This window comes from Nelusetta ayraudi, unplaced genomic scaffold (assembly GCF_046127955.1).
Source record: "Nelusetta ayraudi isolate G7.1 ecotype Tasmania unplaced genomic scaffold, CSIRO-AGI_Nayr_v1 ptg000060l, whole genome shotgun sequence".
NCBI classification, from domain to species: domain Eukaryota; kingdom Metazoa; phylum Chordata; class Actinopteri; order Tetraodontiformes; family Monacanthidae; genus Nelusetta; species Nelusetta ayraudi.
The window spans coordinates 346,867-372,329 of record NW_027466110.1 but is presented as its reverse complement, the minus strand read 5'-3'; the positions used below and the strand labels follow the sequence as shown (position 1 = coordinate 372,329).

The window sequence follows — 25,463 nt, the reverse complement described above, 5'->3', positions numbered from 1 at the left end:
TATATATATATATATATATATATATATATATATATATATATATATATATATATATATATATGTATAGTTACACTCCCGACCATCAGGTGGCGACGTGTGCCCCTCAACTTTGAAGCGGTTTGTTATTCACCAATCCGCGCGGCGGTAGGAACTAATTCGACTGCTTGTGTTTTCGTCACGTCGCTGTCGTCCAATCAGAGGCCGCTAAAGCAAGACACCGCCAAGATCAGATTGTGAGACGGGCTGTTGGAGCGAAGCTAGCGGGGAGCGCATAGAAAAGGCTAACGCAGCACCTGCTAGCTGGTGAAGCGCACCGGTAAGTTGCGTTATTTTGACTTGTGGCTGACAGCTAAACTGCCATAAAGTTAAACTATATGCATTTTCGCACCTTTACGCGTATATATCGTTGCATACACTCCCGTTAATATATAACCAACAGACAAACGGGTATCCATGGCGACTTTGGGGCTAATTGTGACGGTGTTGTGGGTGACAGCTGTGGATTAGCTAATGGCTAGCGGAGCGCCTGTTGGTTAACAAAGCGCCCAATGTCGCTGTCTTTTAACCGTGTTCACTTGCGGCTTAAATATTAAATCCTGGTGATGTATGGAGTGTTTCCCCGTCGCGGTTTCTATAGTTTGTAAGTGTCTATTTGTCTAATGGGTTAGGTTTATTTTGTTTTCACTGATAACAAGATCCGAAGCGGACTGTTCCCAAGTTTAACTCAACTGAAATTAATGGTGGACGGCGCAAGGTTTTGATAATGTACATTCAGTTTGTCTGTTGCTGAGCTCATGTGAAAATGTACAGAAAATACAGACTCCTTTCCTCCACCCGTTAAATTGGAATGTGTTAATGCATCTATATAACTACTGAGAAATCACAAATAGATTAAATGGTTGATATTATAATCCTAGTATGTCGTTATAAATAAAAACAACCAAGGCGTGTGCTATTAAATAGTCCAACGTTTTTACGCCTGAGTACTGCAACTTGTGGTGACACTCATCAAGTGTCGACTACTTTTCGGTGTCTCTTTTTTAAATGTATACATCACTAGGTTAAATAGTAACCCCACAGGCAAACCATAGGTATTACCTAATATCTTAAGAAAAACAAATGGTAAAAGAAATGGTGAAACCACAAATGAATGGGTGAAATCAATAGAAACACTTTCGGCCTCAATTTAACCGCAATATATTTAAAGAAGAACTCCGACAGTGCTCAGTTTGTTTCCTGTTTGATAGGGATTTAGACCTCCTCTTCCTCCATACTCAAATGCCAACAACAACAGCCGTCGAAGAAACAGGAGAGTGCACTCGTAAGTGCACAGAATCCCGATATTGCGTTTATCCGCCGTGGTTGTAATTTCACAAATATCCTTTTTACGTAAAATGAAGGTCAAGCTTGCGTGTATTTCCCAAAACGGAACCGACACATGCTTTTTTTCTTTTTTCTTTCTCGTTTACGCGAATCATTTCGAAACGTGCAGAAGCTAAGTGGCTAGCGGGCTAGCCAGCGCCTGCAAGTTGAAGCTGACGCTAACTGCTAGCAGTCACACAGTTAGCCTGATGCCCTCAACAAAAGAGTGTTCATTGCTACCCTGGCGTCATACGAATGCTAATAAAGCCGCATGCAAGCGATATTGCTCAACCGCCATGCGTGAACACTTTCCTCAAATTGAAGAGTTTTGCTTCAGTGTGATAAAGTTAGCATGTTGGCGTGACCTGTAACGTTAGCAGAAGTTAGACGATGCCTCTCCTCCGGACGTGCTCGGTACCTGAAGTAGGCCCTTTCCATACTTGGCCCGGTTAAAGTTATGAGCATCCAGGGCTGGTGTAATATCACTTTATTCCGACATATTGCGGTCAGAAATGTACTTCGCCGTAATCACGGTTCGCATTTTTCAAAATATACAATTTTTTTGCCCTCGTCTCCTCCCTGTAAAAACAATATTCGGCGACAGAAGCTAACATAAATGATGTAGCATTGTAGAGTGTCCTGACATTTCAAATGGGCCTCACTATCAAGTCATATTTGAAGATTATGGCGTAAAAATAAGTAGTTTGCTTAAAAAGACTGAATGCAAGGTTTGTAACACAATTATTCCTGCCACTAATGGTTTCCCTCCCTTTGTCTTTCTAGGGGTCTAAATTGATTATATTTTATTTTAGCCATAAGTTCATCTCCTCTGGTCCTTTTGGATCATGGCTAAAGATGTAAGTATCCCTATAAACACTCACAGCCATGACAAATCTGTGTTAAAGCATTACTTGTTCTTATTGTACATACAATAAAGAGGAAGTTGCTGTAAATTGCGTGGGGCTGTTTCCTCAACCCTACTTCTTGCTCTTGTCTTTGTATACTTTTTTTTTAAATAAAAAAAACAAACATTACATTATATTATTATCATTCTTATATTGCCTTTGTCCTTTGCAGGCTGGTCTCATCGAAACCAACGGAGAGATTAAGGTTTTCATCGATCAGAATATGAGCCCCAGCAAAGGTACAACTGTAGGGTGAATGCCTGTTAAAGAACAACCCCTGGAGTTTAGCATTCATTTCAGGTTACATTGTCGTTAGTCAGTCGCTCTGCTTGTGTCTGCAAAGGCTCATGGAGCTGGACTCTAGGGGGCAATGGAGTGTCGTCTATGTCGTCTCTGCTCATCACTTGTTCTGTCCTCTATCAGGTGTCCTATCTTTGGTAACTGTGCAGCCCACCACTGTCCCCGTGGCTAAACAGCTTCTACCCAAAACACTTGGGCCATCCAATGTGAACATTACTGCACACATGCAACATGTGCCTCACATGGTGAGTGAGTCTTTGCTCAATGCATGCACCATGTGAATGTAAGGTTCAAAGTATTTCTGTCTAATTACATTTGTACAAGGATGAATTTGAAAAGTTCTTACTTTCGTGTGTGTGTGTGTGTGTGTGTGTGTGTGTGTGTGTGTGTGTGTGTGTGTGTGTGTGTGTGTGTGTGTGTGTGTGTGTGTGTGTGTGTGTGTGTGTGTGTGTGTGCATATGTATGGTTCTCTGTATCTCACTGTTTTGTAAGCCACTGCCTTATCATTGTGAGGTGACCAGGTGGAGGCTGTTGATCCTAAGCTTATCAACTCTACAGTCAGCAGGATTACACCCATCATCCTATTATATACATGGAATATATACATAACGGGGATCAGCTTAGATATCACCTTAGTTAAGCAATAGATCACCTATCTGCTGGACTGGTTATTACCATTTCAAGACAGTGTCATATTGGCTCTTATAATGTAAGCCTTAGAGATGGAGTTCCCTCTAACATACCATACATACATACATACATACATATCTGCCTTATTTAAAGCAGTGCTTTGGAGTTGTTCCAACGGCAGAGAATGGCACCATTGCCACCGAGGCACCGCCCTAGACCGGCCTAGTGTAGGACTAGGTAACTGTGACGGCTCTCTCACCAGAACACTTTACAGCAACGCAGTACACACTAATATCAGAGTTTCTCGTTTGGTTCCAAGACACTAACCATGGCTAAAGATGTTGTTGAAGAAGGTGAGAAGAAGAGGAGCAGAGGGTCACTGAGGGAGTGCAAATAGATGCTCTGGCCAGAGGGTGCCAGGCAGACAACCACAGTTATGTCGTCCCATACTAGGTCAGACAGGGCTACTGTGTTTTCAACCATGCACTGGTGCCTTGAGTGTCCCATTAGAACTTAACAACGTACCTGACAAATTTATAGGCATGAAATTACCTTTTAACTACTTTAACTACTGCCTCTTTTGGTCTCTGATTAAAAAAAAAAAAAAAAAAATCAAATAAAGCTCAGACCAGAAAATCAAATTATAAGGAGTCTGAAAGTAAAAAAAAAAAATAAAAAAAACTGCACCTGAGTTTTCTTCTTAGGTGTTACCCAATCCTCTGAATAAGCAGGTGGAACTCTGCGTATAAACATTCCTTCTTTTATAAACGTGCATTGTAGAATCTCATGTTGGCCAGTGTTGCCTGCAGAGAATTTTCTTGCCTGTAAAACTTGTTCTAATGCACTGATTCAATCCTTAAAGGTTTCTTTTGGTTTTTTTTCCTCTTTTTTTTTATTTATTTTTTTTTTAATGCTGTTTGGACCTTGTGATTCTAATGTTATGTTTTCCTTCTATTTTAGGTGATTGGAACACCCCAGAGGCCCACAGTATCCAATACCATTTTGGTAAACAGTCCGCATACTCCAAGTTCACAGTTTCTCACTCAGACTCAACAGTCTGACGCCTCTCCGTGGTCATCAGGGTGAGTCCTCCGCCAACGGCGCGCGCAACGCGTGTGCACCCTCCCACGTCTGCTGCGTCACTAAAGCGATGTGTTTTTTGTCTGCAGAAAACGTGGGAAGAAAGGCGAGAAGAACGGGAAGGGCCTGAGACATTTCTCCATGAAGGTGTGTGAGAAGGTGCAGAAGAAAGGAGTGACCACCTACAATGAAGTGGCAGACGAGCTGGTGGCAGAGTTCAGCTCCTCGGACAACCACATGTCTCCCAACGATGCTGTGAGTGCTGCAGTTTAACGGCTGTTGACGGAATGATGCATGCGCAGACAGAAATGTGCGTTATAAAGCATTGTATTGCATCGCGCTATAAAGCAACATGTTTTTTTTCCCTCACGTTCACAGCACGTTTATGACCAGAAAAACATTCGACGGCGGGTGTACGACGCACTGAACGTGCTCATGGCCATGAACATCATCTCCAAAGAGAAGAAGGAGATCAAATGGATCGGTCTCCCGACCAACTCGGCCCAGGAGTGCCAAAATCTAGAGGTAGGCGCCGACATCGACGCTTGTTCCCTCGGAGAACGTCCTGCCCGTCAGCGTTCTACAGTTTGTGGTCGCTGTCTTGCGTGCAGGTGGAGAGGCAGAGGCGGCTGGAGAGGATTAAGCAGAAACAGTCACAGCTCCAGGAGCTCATACTGCAGGTAGGACTGATGTCTTCTCTCGTGGCCCAGTTTTCATTCTGATAAGATCAAGTCAGTTGGAGCGTGCACGTTTCCTCACGGTGTGCAGTCGGTCTTGATTCAGAGTTCAGCTTACGTCAAGTGGATGCTGCATGTAACCGTGAAACACGGCTAAATGATTGACGTTTTAATGCAGCGTCACATCGCACGACTCTTTACTCCAGGCTCAGAGTGGCGTTCTGTGATGGCATGGATGCTACAGGCGTTTTGTTGAGTGATTACCAATAAAGGTTTGGTTTTTGCCAGTTAGTTGTGTTTGTGCTCCAAGTCTGAAATTTCTGATGATGCTCATGCAAAAAAGAAAAAGTGTTCTGCACAACAAACAGTCGAGCGGAATTGTGCCTTTTGAAATTCTTGCACAATGACAGATTCCAGAGCGCCGAGGCAGAACAGTGTTTTCATTGAGCTGTTTCTACAGAAGCAGTCGCTCAAACGAACCCCCCCCCCCCCATTTATTTCTCTCTCTCTCTCTCTCTCTCTCTCTCTCTCTCTCTCTCTCTCTCTCTCTCTCTCTCTCTCTCTCTCTCTCTCTCTCTCCCCCCCCCCCCCCTACAGCAAATAGCTTTCAAGAACCTGGTCCAGCGAAACAGGCAGGGGGAACAACAGGCAAACAGACCTCCCCCTGCCAATTCCATCATCCACCTCCCCTTCATCATCGTCAACACCAGCAAGAAAACTGTCATCGACTGCAGCATCTCCAGTGACAAGTATGTGATTGAGTCTCTTTTCTGAGCGTCCGCTGTCTGTTCGAGGCTCCCAGGCTGGTGTGCGGACCGGTGTTTTTGAAACTGGTCAAATGAAATGTCTTGCAATACAAACATCTTTATATTCATACCACAATGGTTTCTTTCCATAACCCCTTCTGTCTCTTTGTCGACAGGTTTGAGTACTTGTTCAACTTCGACAGCATGTTTGAGATCCACGATGACATCGAGGTCCTCAAGCGAATGGGAATGGCCTTCGGTTTGGAGTCGGGAAAGTGTCCCCCAGAAGATCTGAAAGTGGCTCGCAGCCTGGTGCCCAAAGCCCTGGAGCCATATGTCATAGGTAGGTTTGCTATTTTTCTTTAAAAAATAAAGATACAACTATTTGAAAGAATGTATTCCATTGTCTTTGGTAGTTTAACCAAAAAAATCCCAATTGAAATAAAAAATGTTTTAGTTTTCATAGAAAAAAATCGGGATATTATTTTTCGTCTAAAATTGCTCAGCCCAAGTCATAGGTCAGCAAACTCATGCAAGCCAAATTTGAAAAGATGGTCTTCCGTTCTGGAGAGATGTCAAGAACATTTCAGAGCACTTGACATTCATTCTCTCTCTGCCCTGTTCAACTCTACATCTTCAGTCGGCTCTCTTTCTATACCTATCTTTCAGATTGTAATCCCTTGAGCAGTATCAAATGTGGTCATTGTTAAAAATGTGACCTCACTTCTGCGTTGTAATTGTTGCCTTTCAGGTTCACAGTTGCTCATGTTCATAATTTGGTTTTCTCCCTCAGAGATGGCAAAGGGTCCCATCAGTAACGTCTACATCACCGGAGGCTCTTCAGCCAACGGCGGCCGTTACACAGCCAGGTGAGAGCTCTCATCTGCGCTTTTGCAGCCGATGCTATTCTCAAACACTAGATCACAAACCTAAAAAAAAAAAAAAAATCAATCTCAACACCCGCAGTGACGGCATCACCGACGGCACCATGGCGTCCAGCTCAAACGACTCTCACTACAGCGGCTCTCGCGTGGAGACTCCAGTTTCTTATATGGACGAGGACGACGAGGACGAGTACGACGAGAACGACGACGAAGACTAGCCTGCCCGCACCTCGCCACTCCCAACAAGCACAGTCCTTCAGAACACCTTCACCGTGGGGAGAATAGTCCCGTTTTTATGTGTGCGTGCGTGTGCTTCTTTGCCCTGCCCCCTTCCCTCCCCCGCCCTCCCTCGTTCCCATCGCCTGTCTTTCTGTCTGGCTCTTCTCAGGGGTGTCAATGAATCTTTCTTGCTCCTGAAGCACCTGCGCCGTAGTTCTGAGGGGTGGCGCCATCCATAGGATCTGTAGTGTGCGTGCGCGCGCGTGCGTGTGTGTGTGGCCCCGCTGCCTCCACTGGAGTCTTTCTGTATCTAATCCACTTCTCAATAAGCCATCCCACAGATAAAACAGCCTCCGTAAAAAAAACCTACTGCTGTTGGAGAATGTATTATGTAATAGTTTGAACTGTCTTTACAGTTGTTTTTTTGTTTTTGTTTTGTTTTGTTTTGTTTGTGCATACGGCAGACATGATCAAATGTTCCCGGATAGCCACAGTGTCTGCTTTAATAGGAATGGCCTGACAGGTTATCCGTGGTGTCCCGGGTCGGGCATCAATCAAATGTCTTGATGCTTTTTTTTTTTTTGCTTTTTTTTTTTTTTTTTTCAATTTTGTGTTCTGGTCAATAATTTGAAATAGTTTTTTTGGGGTCCTGTTGTGTTGGGCTGGCTTCATTCAGATGTTTGTAGGCAGCTTTTTTCCTGATCTCGTTTGCTAGTGTTTTTTTGTTTTGTTTTGTTTTGTATTTCTGGAGTTCAGAGAATTATTTTTTTCTTCACAGCCCTGTTAACACCTTGGTAGTGTTTACAAAAATAATGGCACCAGCAAGGTAAAGACTTTTATAACCCAGGCTCCTAATAGGTAAATAAGCTTTTGTTTTGAGAATTACATATACAAATCCTACCATTGTAGCTTATAGAATCCTTTAGAGGCCAGTGCTGAAGTTAGACCTTTGGAAATTGTTGATGTAAAAAGGAAACAAAACAATGTGGTTGCTTAGGTCTTTATGTACTCCCTTTAAAGATCTCCCTTTTAAAACTTAGCAACACGTGTACTGACTCTTCCAAATACCTTTTTCTGTAATCTAATATAAGTTTGCAAAATAAAATATAGATTGTTTTAATAATTTTTGTATCTGCAATTCATATGTTCAGAAAAGTTCATCACAAATTTGTTTTGTGGCTTCATGTTTCTCACGTTTAAGCTGTGTTTTTTTTTTTTTTTTTTTTTTCTTTCCCCCCCTGGAGACTGAGCAAATTTTGGGCCTGTGGGTCTTTAAAAGCTGAGCCCTCTGTCAGTTCTGAACTGTAGTGTTGAGTGTTAGAGGGGAACCGATGACGCCTTGAGGGTGATTTGTCAGAGGAGAAACCACATGAACTGAAGCGAGCTCGGGACGCGAAGAAAGTGGTCATCGGTAAGAAATATCACTGCATTTCCTCACTTCAGTTTTGTTTCTCCACAAAGTGCACTTTTTTGTTTGCCAGCATTGCGAGCAAATGTTGGCAAGCAAGTGTTTTTGACATTGAGAGCTGATAAGAAGCCCATCCTGCCGCTAAGCTGTCTACATCTTAGCTCAGTCAGAAAAAAAACAGCAAGTTGTTTAATGTTTAAAATAAACTAGTAATTCTTCTAGCAATTGAGAGTTCAGATTTTTATACTTGTATGAGGCAGACAATTAATAAACCGTCTGATTATCCATTGAAGCAATTTTAACCCTCTGTTTATAGCGTTCTATAAAACCGACACTGTTGGACAACATGTTTGGAAGGCAGCAAAACCATGGTGGTTTCAGAGGGTGCAATGAACAGCTGACTGGGGGTAAATTTGTAGTGATGCCAAAGCCTTTTGTGACATCACAAACGGCGGAGTTGCACGACTGACTTTTAGCACAGACGTTCTGAAAAGTGTCACGAGGGGGATGGACCTCTCATTTCTGTAATATTAGAGCAATAGTGAACTGAGTTCATGTTTATTAATAATAAACTGATGAGTTTCTAGCAGAATGGCCCAATGTGTATTGTGATTTCCCATCTGATGGACTGGCTCTCTGTTCCTCCCCAGCATGTGCTCGCTCACTTTGTCTGAGGTATTAGGGTGTTAATGGATTACAGAAAGGTGTTGACTCAGGTTTGAGTTTGTCTGCATGTGCCAGTGAGGAGGGAGGGGTGTTGCGCCGCTCAGACCTGGCCTCAGCTTCCCAGCTCTCTCGGCTTTACACCGTCCGTGTGAGCAGCGCTTTGTTCTCTCCCCTCTCTGCCATGCTTCCGCGCTTTGCCGCCTAACAGTCGCCACCTTCCCTCGTCATGGATATCGGAGGGCTGACCACGGTGGTGGCAAACTCTGCCTACATCAATGCCCGCGGGAGCATCGACGGCTCCAACCCGGCTTCGGCGCGTGACAAGAAGTACCACTCTCGCCTCAAGCTGCCCCACATCACGGTGTGCGAGGGCCTGAGGGACACCCTGGATCTGACCTTTGACTTTGTCTGCGTGGAGCAGCCCATCGGCAAGCGGCTCTTTCGGGAATTCTTGGATGCGAATCAAGAGTATCAGGGGGCGTCCCGCCTGTGGAGAGACATCGAGGACTACGACCTGGCCGAGGACTCCGACAGGGCCAAGAAGGCCTCCAAAATCATCCAGCGCTACATGGATCCCGCGGCCAAGCACTACTGCCCGTTCCTGCCCGAGGACGTCATAGCCAAGGTGAAGGAGAACCAGGAGGCTGCGGGAGATGATTTGTTTGCCCTGGCCCTGGCCACCACGCTGGACTACCTGCGGGAGGCCCCTAATGTGTTCTTCATGGAGAGCATGTATCTGAAGAGGTTCCTGCAGTGGAAGTGGCTGGAGATGCAGCCCATGGACACGGACTGGTTCCTGGACTTCCGCGTGCTGGGCAAAGGAGGTTTCGGGGAGGTGTCTGCGTGTCAGATGAAAGCCACGGGCAAACTGTACGCCTGCAAGAAGCTCAACAAGAAGAGGCTGAAGAAGAGGAAAGGCTACGAGGTGAGGCTTATCTCGATCCCGGCCCCTTTCAAAAAGAGGGCTTTTTGCAAAAACCTTTAACACTAAGCAAAGAGACAATTGTCACAAAAGAAGATAAAATAATTAGCATAAAGTTACATTTTTGTAAAAAAAAAAAAAAGACTGACAGTTTTTTTTTTTTTACGATGACAACAGTGCAGAGGTGCTTCAGCAGTTGGTTGACTTGGGACCTCAGTCACTCTCCAACTTTATCAAAATGATATCGGCACAAGACTTTTTTTTTCCTTCTGTCAGAGTTCCCCCCTCATCATGAACATACTTTGGTTCTGAACCACTCTGTGTATTTAAAACAACTCTAATGCTGCTTTTGCATGAAACCAGAGTTCAAATAAAAATGAATTTTCAAATTAAAATTCCTCAACAGGGTATGCATTTGTGTCGGTGCCAGCAACGAGAGAAAGTGGAGGGAGCTAATCGTCTTTGTCCCAGCCTCTGTCTCATTTAGCTTTAGCCTGCAGTATTAAACGACTGACACAGGGATAGAGTGATTACGAGGAGCTTTAGTGGAAAGCTCTTCTCAATGGAACTTCTTGGCACAGTTATATCTTGCCCTTCACTTGTCTGCTCCCATTCTTTTGCATCATGTACATCAGCACATTAAGTTGAATGCTGAATGGGGAGAGGAGGGAGGGGAAAAGGGGGCAGCGCTCCAGAAAATGAGCCTGGTTGCCTTTGTGAAACTGTCTTTTCTCATGTCCTCCTGCAGGGGGCGATGGTGGAGAAGAGGATACTGGAGAAAGTGCACAGTCGCTTTATTGTCTCGCTGGCGTATGCCTTCCAGACAAAGGAGGAACTCTGTCTGGTTATGACCATCATGAACGGAGGAGACCTCAAGTAATGGCACACTGTTTATGCCGCACATGAACAGAAACACAATCTGTCCCACAGTCATGTCTGTATTTTAAATTCAGCTTTTTAGACAAGAGACAGCTTGCATAAGTGCATTTTTTTTTTAAAGATACATTAATTCATTATAAAACCAGAGATAATAAACATACGGTGCATTGGCAACATGTAAAGGATCTAACTAGTACATTCTAAAAGAGATATTACATGAAAAAATACTCTAAAATATACATTTGGAGGCCAAGTACAAAGACTGATGCGAGAGATTCTGTCTGGGATCTGTGGTGACAGGATTCCTGCAGGTGTTTCCACACATACAACACTTGTTGAGATGGCAAGCAGAGTCATTATAAGAGTGCAGAATTTAAAGGGTCTGTCAGTGAGTTTTCACCACCAGGTGTCATAGTTTTCACTCCATCATGCAGGTTATGAAGTGGTTAAATGGGTACATAATGCAATCCAAGGGATGTTCTGCTGAGTATTTCATCTGTATTGTTTTGTTGTCCTGATTTACAATGTATTTTTATTTTTATTTTTTTTTTGCATGCTATGTTATTATTAGCATCCATAGGTGTCTGACATTTGGAAGCGGTTTCTAATAACGGAAGATCATATGGTCAATGTTAAAATATCAAGATGCAGAAAAGTGCATTCATTTTGATCACTGGAAATTCTTTAAGCGATTCTATGTCCATCTCTGATATTCACACTATTAAGACCAACCTCATACTAAATGACCCCGCATCCTGTCTAGGTATCATATCTACCTGGTGGACGAGAACAACCCGGGTTTCAGCGAGCCCCGGGCCTGTTTCTACATCTGTCAGATCATCCAGGGCTTGGAGCACCTCCACCAAAAAAGAATCATCTACAGAGACCTCAAACCAGAAAACGTGCTGTTAGACAATGACGGTAACAACTTATTCGCCATCATTCTCAATCACCAGTTTGTAGTGAAAAAGCCGCTGAAGATACCTCTGTGTTTTTGGGCAGGGAATGTGCGCATATCTGACCTGGGTCTTGCCGTGGAGCTGAAAGAAGGGAAGACGATGACCAAGGGATACGCTGGGACGCCGGGTAGGTCTGATACGTGGCTGATTATAGATTTGTTAGTCGTGGGTTGTGTAGGTTCAAGTCCCCCAGTGCTCATTCAGACTGCTGCCCGCAGGATACATGCCTCCAGAGATGCTCAAGGGAGAGAAGTACGACTATTCCGTGGACTACTTCACTCTGGGAGTGACGCTCTTTGAGTTCCTGGCTGCAAAGAACCCGTTCAGAAACCGAGGGGAAAAGGTCAGTCGTCGTCCTCCTTGTCAGAACTTCAGCTCGGCGCTGAGAAACGCTGACGATGTCTTCGTCACCCTTTTCTGCAAAGGTTGAACGTGAGGAGATGAAGGAGCGCATGCTGACCCGGGTGGTGGACTACCCAGAGGGCTTCAGCGAGAACGCCAAGTCGCTGTGTGAGGGGCTGCTGGCCAGGGAGGTGGACAAGAGGATGGGCTTCAAGAACGGGTGCTGCGATGAGATCAGAGCGCATCCGTTTTTCAGTGACATCAACTGGAGGAAACTCAACGCAGGTACTCCTCATTTTCTTTGCGTTTCATGATTTGTTTTTTCCTGTATTTGTTTATTCGTATTGGTTTGACCTCATTCCCTCCTCCCCTTCCCCAGGTATCCTGCCCCCTCCTTTCGTCCCCGACCCCAAGGTGGTGTACGCCAAAAGCCTGGACGACGTAGGTGCGTTCTCCTCGGTGAAGGGAGTGGCCCTGGAGGACCCAGACAAGACATTTTTTGACGAGTTCTCCTCGGGCAACATCCCCATCCCCTGGCAGGAGGAGATGATCGACATGGGCATCTTCAGAGAGCTGAACCTCTGGGGCCCAGAGGGGGGCGTCCCTGACGACCTGCGCAGGGAGTCCATACTAGAGCAGCCAAAGTCTTCAACCTGCTGCATATCGTAGAGACAGTGTGCAGATTCCCAGGACGGACTCTCAACTTTCTGATGACCGATTGAGTCTAAAGTGTGAATATTGTTCGCAGGGGACAAGAAAAGCAGAACTGAAGAAAATTTAAAGGCCCAGTGTGTAAGATTGAACATCATGTAATGGTAAGACACTTGTTTTCTGACCTTCCCCTGGATCTCGAATCTGTCTTGCTTGCACCACTTGTCAAGTCAAATTATGAAACCCAGAGCAGATCCATGTTCTGGATGACTGTAGACAATATGGCTACCTCCTTACAAGTGGACCTGCTCTTTAAAAAAAAAATGTAAATGCTTTACATTAGCCAGTAAAACTCAGCAATAATTTATTTTATTTTGCTTGTATAGATATGTGTTTTCTCTTCTGTTTCACGCCAGTAGATCTTTTCACATGTTACACAGTGGGCCTTTAAAAGTCACCAGCATTGTGTCCTCTTGCTAGCGTCACATCTCTTTATCCAACCTCCTCCCATTCTTCCTTTTTTGCGTTGGTGTGTGTGGTATCTTGTTGCTTTTAGATGAAAAAATGTGTATCAGAAATCACATTCGCATGAAGGTAAGAATCAGTTACAAGAGGAGCTGGTGATAAATGACATATTGCGCGTGTGAAATGTTGACATGCACCCACAGAATGAGCATTTATGTTGGTTTCACGTTGATTGTTAGCTTTTACACTTAACAGCCTGTTAAAATACCAAAAAATTAAGACACGATTGTGGATTTACCTCATGGTTTATAACCACAGCTGAGAGCAGAACAAGTTGTATTATAGTATTGACTTCATCAAATTTAAATCTAGAATCACTCTACAGATATACAAAAAAAGGCAAATATATGATGTGAGAACTGTGAAATGTATGATATAAAAAAATGCTAATAAAATAGCTCATTAATAGATATTGTGAGTCCGGAGCTCCATCTCTTCTCCTCCAGGAACAGGTTTTTGCACTCCTTCACATTCCCCTTTTGTCCTGAGGCCTCATCCTGACGCTGTGTCACTCCCTGCTGGCTGTGGCCTTGTAGATCCTCACCCCCTGCTGCGGGAGCTCGAGGAGCAGCGTGGCGCTGAAGCAGCTCTGGAAGCGCTCGCTGAAGCTCAGGTCCGCCTGGAAACGGACCTTGTTGGCCCACAGCAGAGTCGTGCGACTCCCCGGCCGGCAGAAGTGACGCATGGTCTCCAGCAGCTCCTCCAGGCAGCCGTGGTGGTAGACCACGTCGGCCGCCAGCACGTAGTCGTACCGGTAGGAGTGGTGGGGGAAGTCTCGCTCCAGGTCCCGGCCCCAGGTAAGGGCGACCGCCTGAGGGCTGTAGCGACAGCGGCCCCTGGTGTTTCTCGTAAGGTTGAAAGTCAGATTGGGCAAGATGTCCGGCAGGTCGGTGGCAGTCACCCAAGCACCTGGACGACAGATTGAAAAAAAAAAAAAAAAGAAAAAGAAAAGACTAGGCTTCTCTCTACTTGATTGATTTGTAAGTTTTCACTGCACCACAGCAAATTTGTTTAAACTTAATCAAACTTTCTTTCTTCTCGCGAGGCAGAAGACAGAGAGGAAGACTGTTCAGTTCAAATCTATTTCTCAATGCTGTAAAATGGAATTTCAAGCTTCATGCAGGCACCAAATGGTTACAACCAATAATTGTCATGTAAGTCAGCTACTGACCTGTTTCCAATGCAAAAATGTTAGTGTGGGTGGGTCTCATTGGCAAAAAGACACTTAGTGCCAGTGTTTCAGCTGACATGATTTTTTTCCCTCTGCCGGGTCATGATGAAACTTTTGCAGAAAAAAAATCTTTCTTTAAGATTCAGTGCATATTTTGCATCAGAGGAAAACTGTGCACCCTTCTGCTGGCATTTGTGGAAAACAATGCAACCATTGTCTATCGGCTGCATATAAATGCAGTGATGTTTGTACAAGGCTCTTGTTGAGGGCTGTCACTACTGACTCGTCTATTCAGAGCTGTGCATTGAACTCCTCAGAACGTTTTACCAAGCAGACTGGCGACGATTGACAGCAGACCCGTCCCAGCTCCGATCTCCAGCACAGCCTTGTCCATCAGACACATCTGTTGCTGGTTGTTCTCCAAGAACTGGCACAAGGCTATGGCCTGCAACACGAATCTCCTCTCAGTCTCACGTTTACAACCGTGCGCAGACAGTGTGTTCGAAAAACGTGAGCGCTGATCGGAGCCTTACCCCGGGCCAGATCAGAGCGCCGTAAGTGTCCATTGATTCGCGGATGCTGATGTCGTGGCCGGCGAAATGAAAAGATTCGTTTCCCAGAGTGAAGTAGACGCTGGGCTCCCAAATGGTCGTCCTTCGAAGGGCCTCGCCTGCCATCATAGTCTGGCATGTAGGCACTGGGGAGGAGAGCAAGGCACAGCCACAGTGCTGAAAATGTAAAGGCACAGTTCATTACATCTATATGATCTACTGCTATGAAAATATTAAATGCGTATTTAAGCGCACTTACAAAAGAATAATGTAAAAATAAATAACTTCTTTGCTTCAGGTTGCTCATTACAAGTAAATCTAGATTCTCTTAAAATGTTAATTATTATGCAGTGAGCGTTCCTAAATTGAATTTTGATAATAAGAGAAAAATATTCGCACAGATGCGAGGGACACATTTTTTTAATTTTATTTAGTTTGTATCACCCTTGTTATTTTGCTTTAAAGTTACCATCCTGTGTTGCTCCCATCTTCCCCTGGAGTTTCTCTTTTTCATTCTTGTCATCCAAAACCTTCTTCTTTTCAAGATGCTTCTGTTGGACCAGGTGGCTATGGGCTGGCTCTTCCTGCATCATCTTTAAATACTGTCAAAGTGAAAATATCAATTCTTTAATTTAGCATTTGTTCAAAAATAATTGTGTTAGTCTGCATTTCCACTCAAAGTGACTTTAACTAATGGACGTTAAAAATTTGTTCCCTCCTTTTACATTATGGATGTGTTGACGACTACTACCACTAAATCTACATTGACCCAGCTGGGCATCACAACTTAAAAAAGAGAAATATATTTTCTTTAATTTTGACCACAAAATTATTGAGCAAAACAAAAGAAACCAGTTGCTCGACTAGTGTGTTTTTCAGTCTATTTGAGACGCTTCAGAGTGGATGGCAGTGGAGTCCGCTGGTCTGTTTGGCTCTCGCTGGGCTCCAGCCTGGAGCCTTGAAACAGCTGGTCAAATCCCCACTGAGAGCCACCAACAGAGCACTGCACGTCTGCTCCTGCCTGATCACACATCAGCACATCCAGCTCATCCTCGATGCAGCTCTCAATAATACATATGCTGTAATTATTTCAATTATCCTCAAGCAATTCTATAACATACCTGTTGGAAACAGCGCGTGGTGGTTCGTCTCTTTGTGCAGCGTCTCCAGTCTGCTCAGTTCATGTGTTTATAAACGCAGCGTCGGCCGTGACACCCCTTTCTCCCCCCGACCGACGGTGCCAGGAATCTGCTGTCAGATATGTTTGAGGGACAGAAACAGAGAAATGGATTAGAATGTCAGAGACAGAGAGATGAACTATCCCGACCCCTCCCTGCTCTCCGGCAGCGGCTCCCATGGATGTTCCGAAAACCAGTTCCCACATATTGCCGCAAAAGCTGCGTCAAAGCTTTTTCGCTTTCTCTCTCTTCGAGATGTGGTGACACATCTACAAAAGGACTAGGGTCAGAAGAAGAGATTTTTTTTTAAGTTTCCATTTCAAGTTTAAAGTTGAAATTTTGTGAATAAAGACTTTATTCTCAACATTTCCACTTTAATCTTGAAATTTCGACTTTAATGTCGAAATTTTATCTTGAAATTGCAACTTTATTTACATTGATTTTAATCTAAAAATTTTGATTTTAATCACGAAATGTCCAGGTTCATGCTTGAAAATTCCACTTTAATCATGAAATTTTGGCTTTATTCTCAAGGTCACCCCCGTGGCCCTGAGTTCGGGAAGAAGCAGGTATGGAAAATGGATGGATGGATTTCAACTTTATTCACGAAATTTCCACTTTCATCATGAAATTTCTACTTTATTCTTGAAATTTCAACTTTATTCTCGAAACTTGAAAAAAAAAACAAACAAAAAAAAACTCTTTCTGAGCATTTTTTTTTCTTTTCTTTTGGCCCTAATCCTCTTCCGTTCACACCAGAGGGCTGCAGTGTGCGATGTTAAAATGTGCAGCGTTGTTTGTGGTCACCTCGCACCTGCTGGAGCAAATCCAGAAGAATGGAGGGAAGCTCTGAAACTGAAACTGAAAAACCTGAATTGAATTTCTCATGCTGCCTTTCTCATCTCCTCCACTGAGTCCTTTTTTATTGTGTTTTGCACAATGGACCAGCAATCAATTACTACACAGCCACATTTTTTATTTGTTTATGCTCAGTCCTAACATCGCCTGGTTATCTTAAGTTTATGACCAAGCATAAATGTTATCCGGCACATGTTTGGTAAACCGTGTTGTCAAACTGCAATCCGCCTGCACATACGTGCACTGGCAGTGAAGTGACAGATGGTAAGCACCAAGCACTGAGTCACCGCCACCTAAACAGCAACAGTGATGAGCAGCGGGAGGTATTGGGGTGGGGGTGTGGCGGGATTTGGAGATCACCAGGAACAACAGTACACTTCCAGCGGTCCCATGTTTGGTGATGTTTGGTTGATTAAATATGCCACAGTTGGTGTCAAATGTCTCATTTTGACAACAATCAAACAAACCCTGGCGATTTTTCTCTTCCCGTGCAAATCTTTTATCAACCTGCTAACAAAGGTGGAATTGAGTGTAGCAGCGTGTTTCTCATTTGCAGCGGAGCCGTTGGAGAAATCCCTCCGGCGGTTCACACTTCGACGGGGATCATCAGAATCCGGCAGAAGTCTCATTTCCTGGTAGGGAAACAATGGAGAATCTGCGCGGCTCACGTGCTGATATTGTGTTTCTCGGCAGGACAAAAGGAGAACCTGCTAATCGAATAAAACACACATCGGCTTGTAAACAAGGCCGCCGCAGAGGCGGATGTATGTCTGCTGTATGTGAGGGAGCCAGTTTGCCACAGCCGGCGGGGATAAAGAGCTGCCAATCATCACCTGAGAGTCGATAATCCTCATCTCAGCGTCCAAAGGTCGGCGAAAGGTTGTGTATGGCAGTGGAAAATGAGTCACGTCCAGCGACATGTGAGTCCCCGCCGGCTTTGGAGGCGGCCGCGCCAAGTGTGTGAATATGTCAGTTAGTGGGCGTTAAGCCCCGGTCAGTTTAAAGGAGGGCGGGGCGATGATTGGAATCCAATCAGTCTCAGAAGCCACGCGTGGCAGAATGAATACGGGAGTCCAGCCGGCCCAATACAGCAGGGATGGAATCTGACATGTGGGAGTGAGCCAGCTGTGTGAAGCAGGGCCTACTGGGACGCCAGGTTCTCACTCACACACCGAGCATTTGCCAAAATGCTGGTTGGCATCGTCATGATGCACACGCTTATCTGAGGCTTAGACCCCGGCAGCGAAAAAGGAGCAGCCGGATCACGGAGGGAAAAGTGAATCCCGCTCAGCTATTGTGTGGCGCTGGATTCATTTCAGCCTGTTCATCTTTGACCAGACTAAGCAATCAGATGCGGTTCTTCAGTTTGAGTGAGCTCTTGCCTCGGCTATTTCGGAGACATTTTTGAACTTGAAATTGGGTTTTTGTAAAGGTCACGGCAAGGCATTCAAAAGTAATCATTTTGGGTATTTCTTTTTCGTTTGACACTGAAGTGGAGCAGCCTCACACATCACAAAAACGAATAAAAGACACCGAGATATTAAGATTTCCTTTATGTTGCCTCAAAGAGCTGAACAACCTTAAAAAAAAGAGTAACGGGTGGACTTTTCTCATTTCTGGGTAGATCACTGACTTGATGGAGACAAATTGTTGTTAGAAAGTAAACAGAATGTACATAATGTTGGACCTCTCACAAAAGTGTTCAGTGTATTACATTCGAATTATATTTTTACGTCAAAATTTCTCTGTATCTCCATCTGTGTATATTTCCTTTTCACCCCGACCGTTCAAAGCAGATGGCTGCCCTCCAGAGTCAGTGTCTGCGTGAGGTTTCTTCCCTCTGGGGAGTTTTTCCCTGCCACTGTCACTTCATACTTGCTCTGCAGGGATTGGTTGCTTTCCTGAAGTGTTTTGAGACGCCCTGGACTCGATTCAGCGCTTTATAAATAAAGGTTGATTGATTGAGAACCTGCACTCTCATCCTTTCTTATTGTGGGGGAATAAGGAAGTACACAGCTTTTTTTTCTTTTTTAAACTGTTTATTGCAAAAAAAGATATTAACAGAAACAAATATATCATCGTGTCATCAATACATCAATACAAAAGTGCTTTCAGGGTTCTTGTTTCTTGGCTGCATTCAATAACTTGAGACTCCTCTGGTTGTCGGATTATGACCTCGGAGGCAAAAACATCGACCTCAGCAGCGCATCAGACAGGGCGGCAGGCTGTAAACGAGCTCGCTTGCACGTTCAGTGATAAGGGTAGGAGCAGATGAAAGCCTGAGGTTCCCAGCACGTGAAGTCATTAAACTTCCCGTTTCCTGAAAGCGAGGACAGACGGCAGATAAGAAACCCAGGGGCGTGCGGCTCTGCAATTCACAACTTGTCCAACGTGATCTTGAAATGGAAGCTCTGGCTCATACCGTACGGCAGCAGCTCCACGCAGTTCTCCAAGCCAGATGTGTGGTTGGGCTCTCCAGACAGCCAGTCCTCGTAGTTCCATTGGGAACCGTCCAACCAGATGAAGCGATTGGTCTGCGCAGGAATCACACGAGGAAATAGTGACTCGAAAGCAAAAGAAACCTCTCAGGTGTGATTAGTGCAGTCATGGGCAAACTATGGCCCGGGGGGGCCATATGCGGCATATTAGGCTTTTTAATGCAGCCCGCCAAACTTGAAGAAATCATATTAATAGTAAGTAAGTCATAAAATAGCTGCATTTCATCCAAAAATTGTTTCGGTGTTTTAAGAGTTATTTCAATATAGAGCTAAATACTGTAGGGCTTCAAAGGCACATTTTGTTGTCATGCTTTTGTCAAGCACATTTTTTCGAAATATCCCATGATATATTTCTCCTATGGCGTGGGTCACCAAAACACTCCATGCATCTGCTCCTGATCCTCCCCCCCTCGACAGATTTTAGCACCCATTGTGACCCACCAGTCAAAAATTGACCTGCACTAACCCCTGGATTTGTGCAGGTCTCCTCCACCTCCTGTCTCAACACACGCAGTGGCGCTGCTAGCAATTTTATGACCCACCTCACCCATTCATGCACTTTGCCCAGCATACGCACCTGCAAATATCTCAGTCCTCCGATCCAGGTGCGTATGGAGAGTCCGTTCTGTCGGATCAAGTTCATCAGCTCTCTGTGGACAAACGCGTTGGTGATGGAGGCCAAGTGGCCACCAGGGAAACGGTCTTGGCAGAAGAGCTGTGATGCAGGAACAGTAGTATTTTTTTTGTATTAATTAGTTAATTAATGAATTAATGTATGCACATCATGGACGGTGAGATGTTAAGGCATGCTGATGGGTACCTCTGCGGACTCAGCCCTCTTTGGCTCCCTAAAGAACTGGTAGCACTTGCCGTAGAGGATCACACCAGGGCAATTGCTCTGCCTGGTGGCTGGAAGGCGACATTACAACATATCTGAACTGGGTAATGAGCAAACCATTTCTTTTTCAAACAAAACCCAGTAAAACTGTGTTGCCTAGTGCTTGAGTGAAAGTTTTTTTCTCCCCTGTCTCACCTACTGTTCGCTGTGCGGCTGCTTCGGCTCCTTCAACTCCTTCAACTCCTTCATCCGCCATCGCTGCCACCGCCTTCTTCTCTTCCGCTGGGCCAAAGTCAGTCTCCAGCCCATTGACCAGTGAGTAGTCGACTCTGGCCTCCTCGTTGGGAAAGTATTCCTCCAAAGATCTCATTTTCTCCCCCATGCTGTCCAGAGCCGGTCCTTCTTCTTCAGTTTCAGGGGCGTAGGACTCTGGCACCACCTGATTCTTTTCGATTGACTCTCCCTCTGGTTCATCAGCTCTCGCCTTCATCTCACTCATTTCCTCTGCTTTTCCTGGCTCTTCTTCCAACATGCTGTCGTCGTCTTCCTGCTCTTGGTCAGCGGCTGGATCATCTAACACCTCTTTCTCCATGTCGCCCTGCTCCTCGTGGGGCTCCTGATCAGTTTCAGGAGCCTTGAGGTTTACCCTCGCCAGACCGTCCTGCAGCTCACTGACCTCAGGTTCCTCTTTATGTTGCATGTTTTCCAGAACATCTGGTTCCACCTTAACCTCTGACTCCACCTTAAGGTCAGGGTTGTCTACGAGCCCAGGCTGTCCAGCGTCCAGGCTGTCCAGAGCCGGTCCTTCTTCTTCAGTTTCAGGGGCGTAGGACTCTGGCACCACCTGATTCTTTTCGATTGACTCTCCCTCTGGTTCATCAGCTCTCGCCTTCATCTCACTCATTTCCTCTGCTTTTCCTGGCTCTTCTTCCAACATGCTGTCGTCGTCTTCCTGCTCTTGGTCAGCGGCTGGATCATCTAACACCTCTTTCTCCATGTCGCCCTGCTCCTCGTGGGGCTCCTGATCAGTTTCAGGAGCCTTGAGGTTTACCCTCGCCAGACCGTCCTGCAGCTCACTGACCTCAGGTTCCTCTTTATGTTGCATGTTTTCCAGAACATCAGGTTCCACCTTAACCTCTGACTCCACCTTAAGGTCAGGGTTGTCTACGAGCCCAGGCTGTCCAGCGTCCAGGCTGTCCAGAGCCGGTCCTTCTTCTTCAGTTTCAGGGGCGTAGGACTCTGGCACCACCTGATTCTTTTCGATTGACTCTCCCTCTGGTTCATCAGCTCTCGCCTTCATCTCACTCATTTCCTCTGCTTTTCCTGGCTCTTCTTCCAACATGCTGTCGTCGTCTTCCTGCTCTTGGTCAGCGGCTGGATCATCTAACACCTCTTTCTCCATGTCGCCCTGCTCCTCGTGGGGCTCCTGATCAGTTTCAGGAGCCTTGAGGTTTACCCTCGCCAGACCGTCCTGCAGCTCACTGACCTCAGGTTCCTCTTTATGTTGCATGTTTTCCAGAACATCAGGTTCCACCTTAACCTCTGACTCCACCTTAAGGTCAGGGTTGTCTACGAGCCCAGGCTGTCCAGCGTCCAGGCTGTCCAGAGCCGGTCCTTCTTCTTCAGTTTCAGGGGCGTAGGACTCTGGCACCACCTGATTCTTTTCGATTGACTCTCCCTCTGGTTCATCAGCTCTCGCCTTCATCTCACTCATTTCCTCTGCTTTTCCTGGCTCTTCTTCCAACATGCTGTCGTCGTCTTCCTGCTCTTGGTCAGCGGCTGGATCATCTAACACCTCTTTCTCCATGTCGCCCTGCTCCTCGTGGGGCTCCTGATCAGTTTCAGGAGCCTTGAGGTTTACCCTCGCCAGACCGCCCTGCAGCTCACTGACCTCAGGTTCCTCTTTATGTTGCATGTTTTCCAGAACATCAGGTTCCACCTTAACCTCTGACTCCACCTTAAGGTCAGGGTTGTCTACGAGCCCAGGCTCAGTTTCAGCCTCTGACTTCGCGATAAACTCCTTGACTTCTGGCTCCACCTTACCTTCGCCTTCTGGTTTAACATCTGATTCCACCTTAACTTCACTTTGTGCTTTATCCCCTGCCTCCACCTCAGCTTTATCCTTCAGCACCATTCTCTGGCTTTGCTCCATGACTGGCAGCTCTGGCGCTGATTTCTCCCCCTCCACACCCGGCTCAAGGGGTGGCATCGCCATCACCACTGCAATGAGAATTGCAAATGTAATTTCCGAAGAAGGACGGCTGCCAACTTCCTGCGATATTAGTTTTATAGCAGAGACACAGTTGAATGAATGAACAAAGTGGCTTCCTGCTTGTCTTTATTGTCTATCTGATTCACTTTAGAGTATTTGTTACCATTTTATGGTCCCTTTCTACCCTGAATAGTTTTTTTTTTTTTTAGAACAACAAAGAGTGACCCTTGAACATCCTTACATAATTTCCTTTTTCTTCCGTCCAAGGGCAGTACCAACCAATTTGTCCCCTTTTTAAGGTAAAGAGGTAAGATGACAAACTGGATATGAATAGTTTTTGGATGGTTTAGTGTTGTATCAGGACTTTTAATGCTCTCTAATGAGACATTCACAAGACAATAACAGTCCACTGCATCTAAACCCTGAATTTTCAGACACTGGACATTGTTAAACACACTCTGAGGAAAATGCTGCTCACCTGCCAGGCTCAGGGACAACAACGCCAGCATCTTCATGTTGATCCTGATTGTAAATGCCGCTCAGTCTGCACGCAGGATCCTACTTCACTGACGAACGCCACCTGTACTGGTGAGTTACGCCTGTCTTGTGTCTGCTTTTTACCTTTCACCTTTTATGGTGGTTTAATCATTAAAGAGAATTCAAAGCTCTATCTGCCCTAACTAACCAGGTGTATCATAACTACCTGTCCAGAAGTCATAGTTCTGTCACTTCCCTCCTGCCTTATCGCACGTTTTCATCTGAGTGTTAAAAACAAATTCCGTCATAACTGGGAGGGCAGAAAGTTCACTTGTGAACTGCCAGGGCAGAATCATCAAGGCCTTCAATCATTACACCATTCACCTTTGCCCACTTCAATAAAGCTAATTACACTTTTGATTAATCAGTGTGCAGGAACAAGGTGACACAAAAGAGACAAGACACCGAAGGGAACGCAACTTTTGAGTTTCCAAGGTGGCCCCTGTCCTGTTCAGTTTTACTGAGAGGAAGGGGCTTTACAGTTAGTGCAGACCACCACCAGGGGGCGACTTGTCTCCACAGGCACGCTGCAATGACAGCAACGGCACGACTCGTCCACGGAGTTTGAGTCTTTAGTGTGGATTGTCAGGTCGTATTACAATTATTTACTGCAGACACTGTGTGTCAACAAGTCATCAAGTTTACAATGAATGACCCCGCGTCTATTCAAAAACACAACACAGGTACCAAAATGGAAAAAATCAAACAAACCAAAAAAAAAAGAAAGAAAACACTCACCGTTGCTATTTTAAACATGACACTGAAAAGTTGTTGCTTATTTGTCAGATGCTGCAAAAATGCAACTTTGTGTACACGATAAGCTATTTCATAATCATTGTGATAATCCCCCCCCCCACACACACACCTTTCAGTTCAGTCGTAATTACAGGGGGAAAGCATCAACATTTACTGTTGCGGTATATCACCACCAGGGGGCGACTTGTCTTTTCATTCAGCCAGTCAGTTTGAGTCTGCACTGTTGAATCATTAAATTGCACTCAACAATTCTTATGATTCCGGTCACATTATAATACATACTCTAGTAGATTCCTTTACCATCCAACACTGACAGTTGCTACAACCAGTGGTCCTTTAAAAAGCATTTCATCTTGTTCCATTTGGAAAAGAAGCATCATTTCTGCAAACATTATGACCATAAGAGCGATGCACACCTACAGAATTATAGGAGAGGATTTTTGTGTAAGTCTTGTTTGTGTAAGGTAGGCAGTTGTTATGGATATGTGTGCATGTGTATGAGCGTCACTGTGTGTAAAATGACAGGAGAGAGGCAGCTGGGTCAGCTCACTGTGAACAGGTGCTGCAGCAGCAGAGTGGCAGTGTGGATTTCTCTCTGAGTCCAAGTGTGTGTGTGTGTGTGTGTGTGTGTGTGTGTGTGTGTGTGTGTGTGTGTGTGTGTGTGTGTGTGTGTGTGTGTCAGCGCGTGCATGCTTAAGCACACGTGTCTCTGTGTGCCCATATGGCCACAAATGCAAGCATGTGTGCACATTAGCGGCAGTGCGGGACAATGTGGTGTTGTATGTGGACGGAGCTGGACAGAAACCCAATAGCCAAGGACACAGTAGCTCAGCCAGCAGCTGTCCCGTCTCCGCACCTCCTACGTTGACACGGGGGGGCAACGAGATTTAAATCTCAGAGCTTCGTTTAGTGGGGCCGATTTTTAAATGCAAGAATACAAGGATATTTGATTTTCATTCCGACGCACACACTTACACTTGATGTGGGACGAAATAAAGAAGAATAAAAATGTGCACTGATACATCAACATAGTCTGTGTTTGCAGTTAAAATTGAAATTGCTGTAAATTTAGAATCTTTCGTTCCTGTTGCAATAAGCTGATCGCATTTTCATCTGTCAACACATTGGGCCTTATTTCATAAACCACATGTTGACTTGTTTTGCCATGATTAACTATAAATGTAATACAGAATGTTTTTGCTAATTTGCCAGGTGTGGCAGAGATACAATAAATGCATAATCTACTAATGTACCTGCTGCACAAATTTCAAGTAGCAGATCTGTTGCGGGCCTCCTGTAGCTCCAATTAGTTGCTAGATTTATTACTGTTGCTGTTGCACTGCATGTGGAACAGAATGGTCTGAAAATAAAGTTTAAAGGCCCAGTGTGTAAGAATGCAGAAGAAAAAAACCTTAACGTTAAACCCATCTTTCTTATACTAACTGAGATGTCGGGGTGAAATTATGAAGCCATGGTCAGATCAGGGCAACTATCACAAGTGGACTGCTTTTTATGCTGCTTCTCCTTCATAAGTCTTATTATTAATGAATGAGAGAAACTGAGCTTTTTTAATGCTGCTTTCTTTCAGTTGCTCTTTTTAACTACACCCTCCCATCATCATGATCATCATGATCATCATGATCATCATCATCATCATCACTTCAGTGATGAAGTCATTTTTAAATGCCTCTATCCAAATAAATAAATAG

At 45.0% G+C, this 25,463-nt stretch overlaps 4 protein-coding genes across 6 annotated transcripts; 2 read left to right on the top strand and 2 right to left on the bottom strand.

The window, feature by feature from the left end:
* The first annotated feature begins 180 nt into the window (after positions 1-180).
* On the top strand, positions 181-7,926 carry LOC142897489 (transcription factor Dp-1-like). Of its 2 annotated transcripts, none has more exons than XM_076039869.1 (12): positions 181-316; positions 2,146-2,219; positions 2,440-2,506; positions 2,691-2,812; positions 4,158-4,279; positions 4,367-4,532; positions 4,656-4,802; positions 4,889-4,957; positions 5,552-5,703; positions 5,877-6,043; positions 6,494-6,569; positions 6,667-7,926. In XM_076039869.1, exons 2-12 carry the CDS (start codon positions 2,208-2,210, stop codon positions 6,800-6,802), a joined length of 1,236 nt encoding a protein of 411 aa, XP_075895984.1. In that variant the 5' UTR covers positions 181-316; positions 2,146-2,207; the 3' UTR covers positions 6,803-7,926. The 2 variants fall into 2 exon arrangements, with proteins under 2 accessions (XP_075895984.1, XP_075895985.1); XM_076039870.1 differs by lacking the exon at positions 181-316 and adding an exon at positions 1,258-1,321.
* A 136-nt stretch (positions 7,927-8,062) lies between these two features.
* LOC142897488 (rhodopsin kinase GRK1-like) lies at positions 8,063-13,565 on the top strand. Of its 2 annotated transcripts, XM_076039867.1 has the most exons (8): positions 8,063-8,214; positions 9,086-9,802; positions 10,548-10,675; positions 11,442-11,599; positions 11,681-11,764; positions 11,856-11,980; positions 12,063-12,264; positions 12,359-13,565. In XM_076039867.1, exons 2-8 carry the CDS (start codon positions 9,104-9,106, stop codon positions 12,646-12,648), a joined length of 1,686 nt encoding a protein of 561 aa, XP_075895982.1. In that variant the 5' UTR covers positions 8,063-8,214; positions 9,086-9,103; the 3' UTR covers positions 12,649-13,565. The 2 variants fall into 2 exon arrangements, with proteins under 2 accessions (XP_075895982.1, XP_075895983.1); XM_076039868.1 differs by lacking the exon at positions 8,063-8,214 and having other exon boundaries at positions 8,793-9,802.
* Positions 13,523-15,011, bottom strand: mettl21cb (methyltransferase 21C, AARS1 lysine b). Its single transcript, XM_076039871.1, has 3 exons — positions 14,860-15,011; positions 14,654-14,771; positions 13,523-14,064 (listed from the first exon to the last, which is right to left on the bottom strand). The coding sequence occupies exons 1-3, from the start codon at positions 15,004-15,006 to the stop codon at positions 13,664-13,666; spliced, it is 666 nt and encodes a 221-aa protein (XP_075895986.1). The 5' UTR covers positions 15,007-15,011; the 3' UTR covers positions 13,523-13,663.
* A 3,954-nt stretch (positions 15,012-18,965) lies between these two features.
* On the bottom strand, positions 18,966-21,001 carry LOC142897626 (uncharacterized). Its single transcript, XM_076040081.1, has 5 exons — positions 20,445-21,001; positions 20,232-20,320; positions 19,989-20,126; positions 19,336-19,447; positions 18,966-19,233 (listed from the first exon to the last, which is right to left on the bottom strand). Exons 1-5 carry the CDS (start codon positions 20,947-20,949, stop codon positions 19,163-19,165), a joined length of 915 nt encoding a protein of 304 aa, XP_075896196.1. The 5' UTR covers positions 20,950-21,001; the 3' UTR covers positions 18,966-19,162.
* Positions 21,002-25,463: the final 4,462 nt, after the last annotated feature.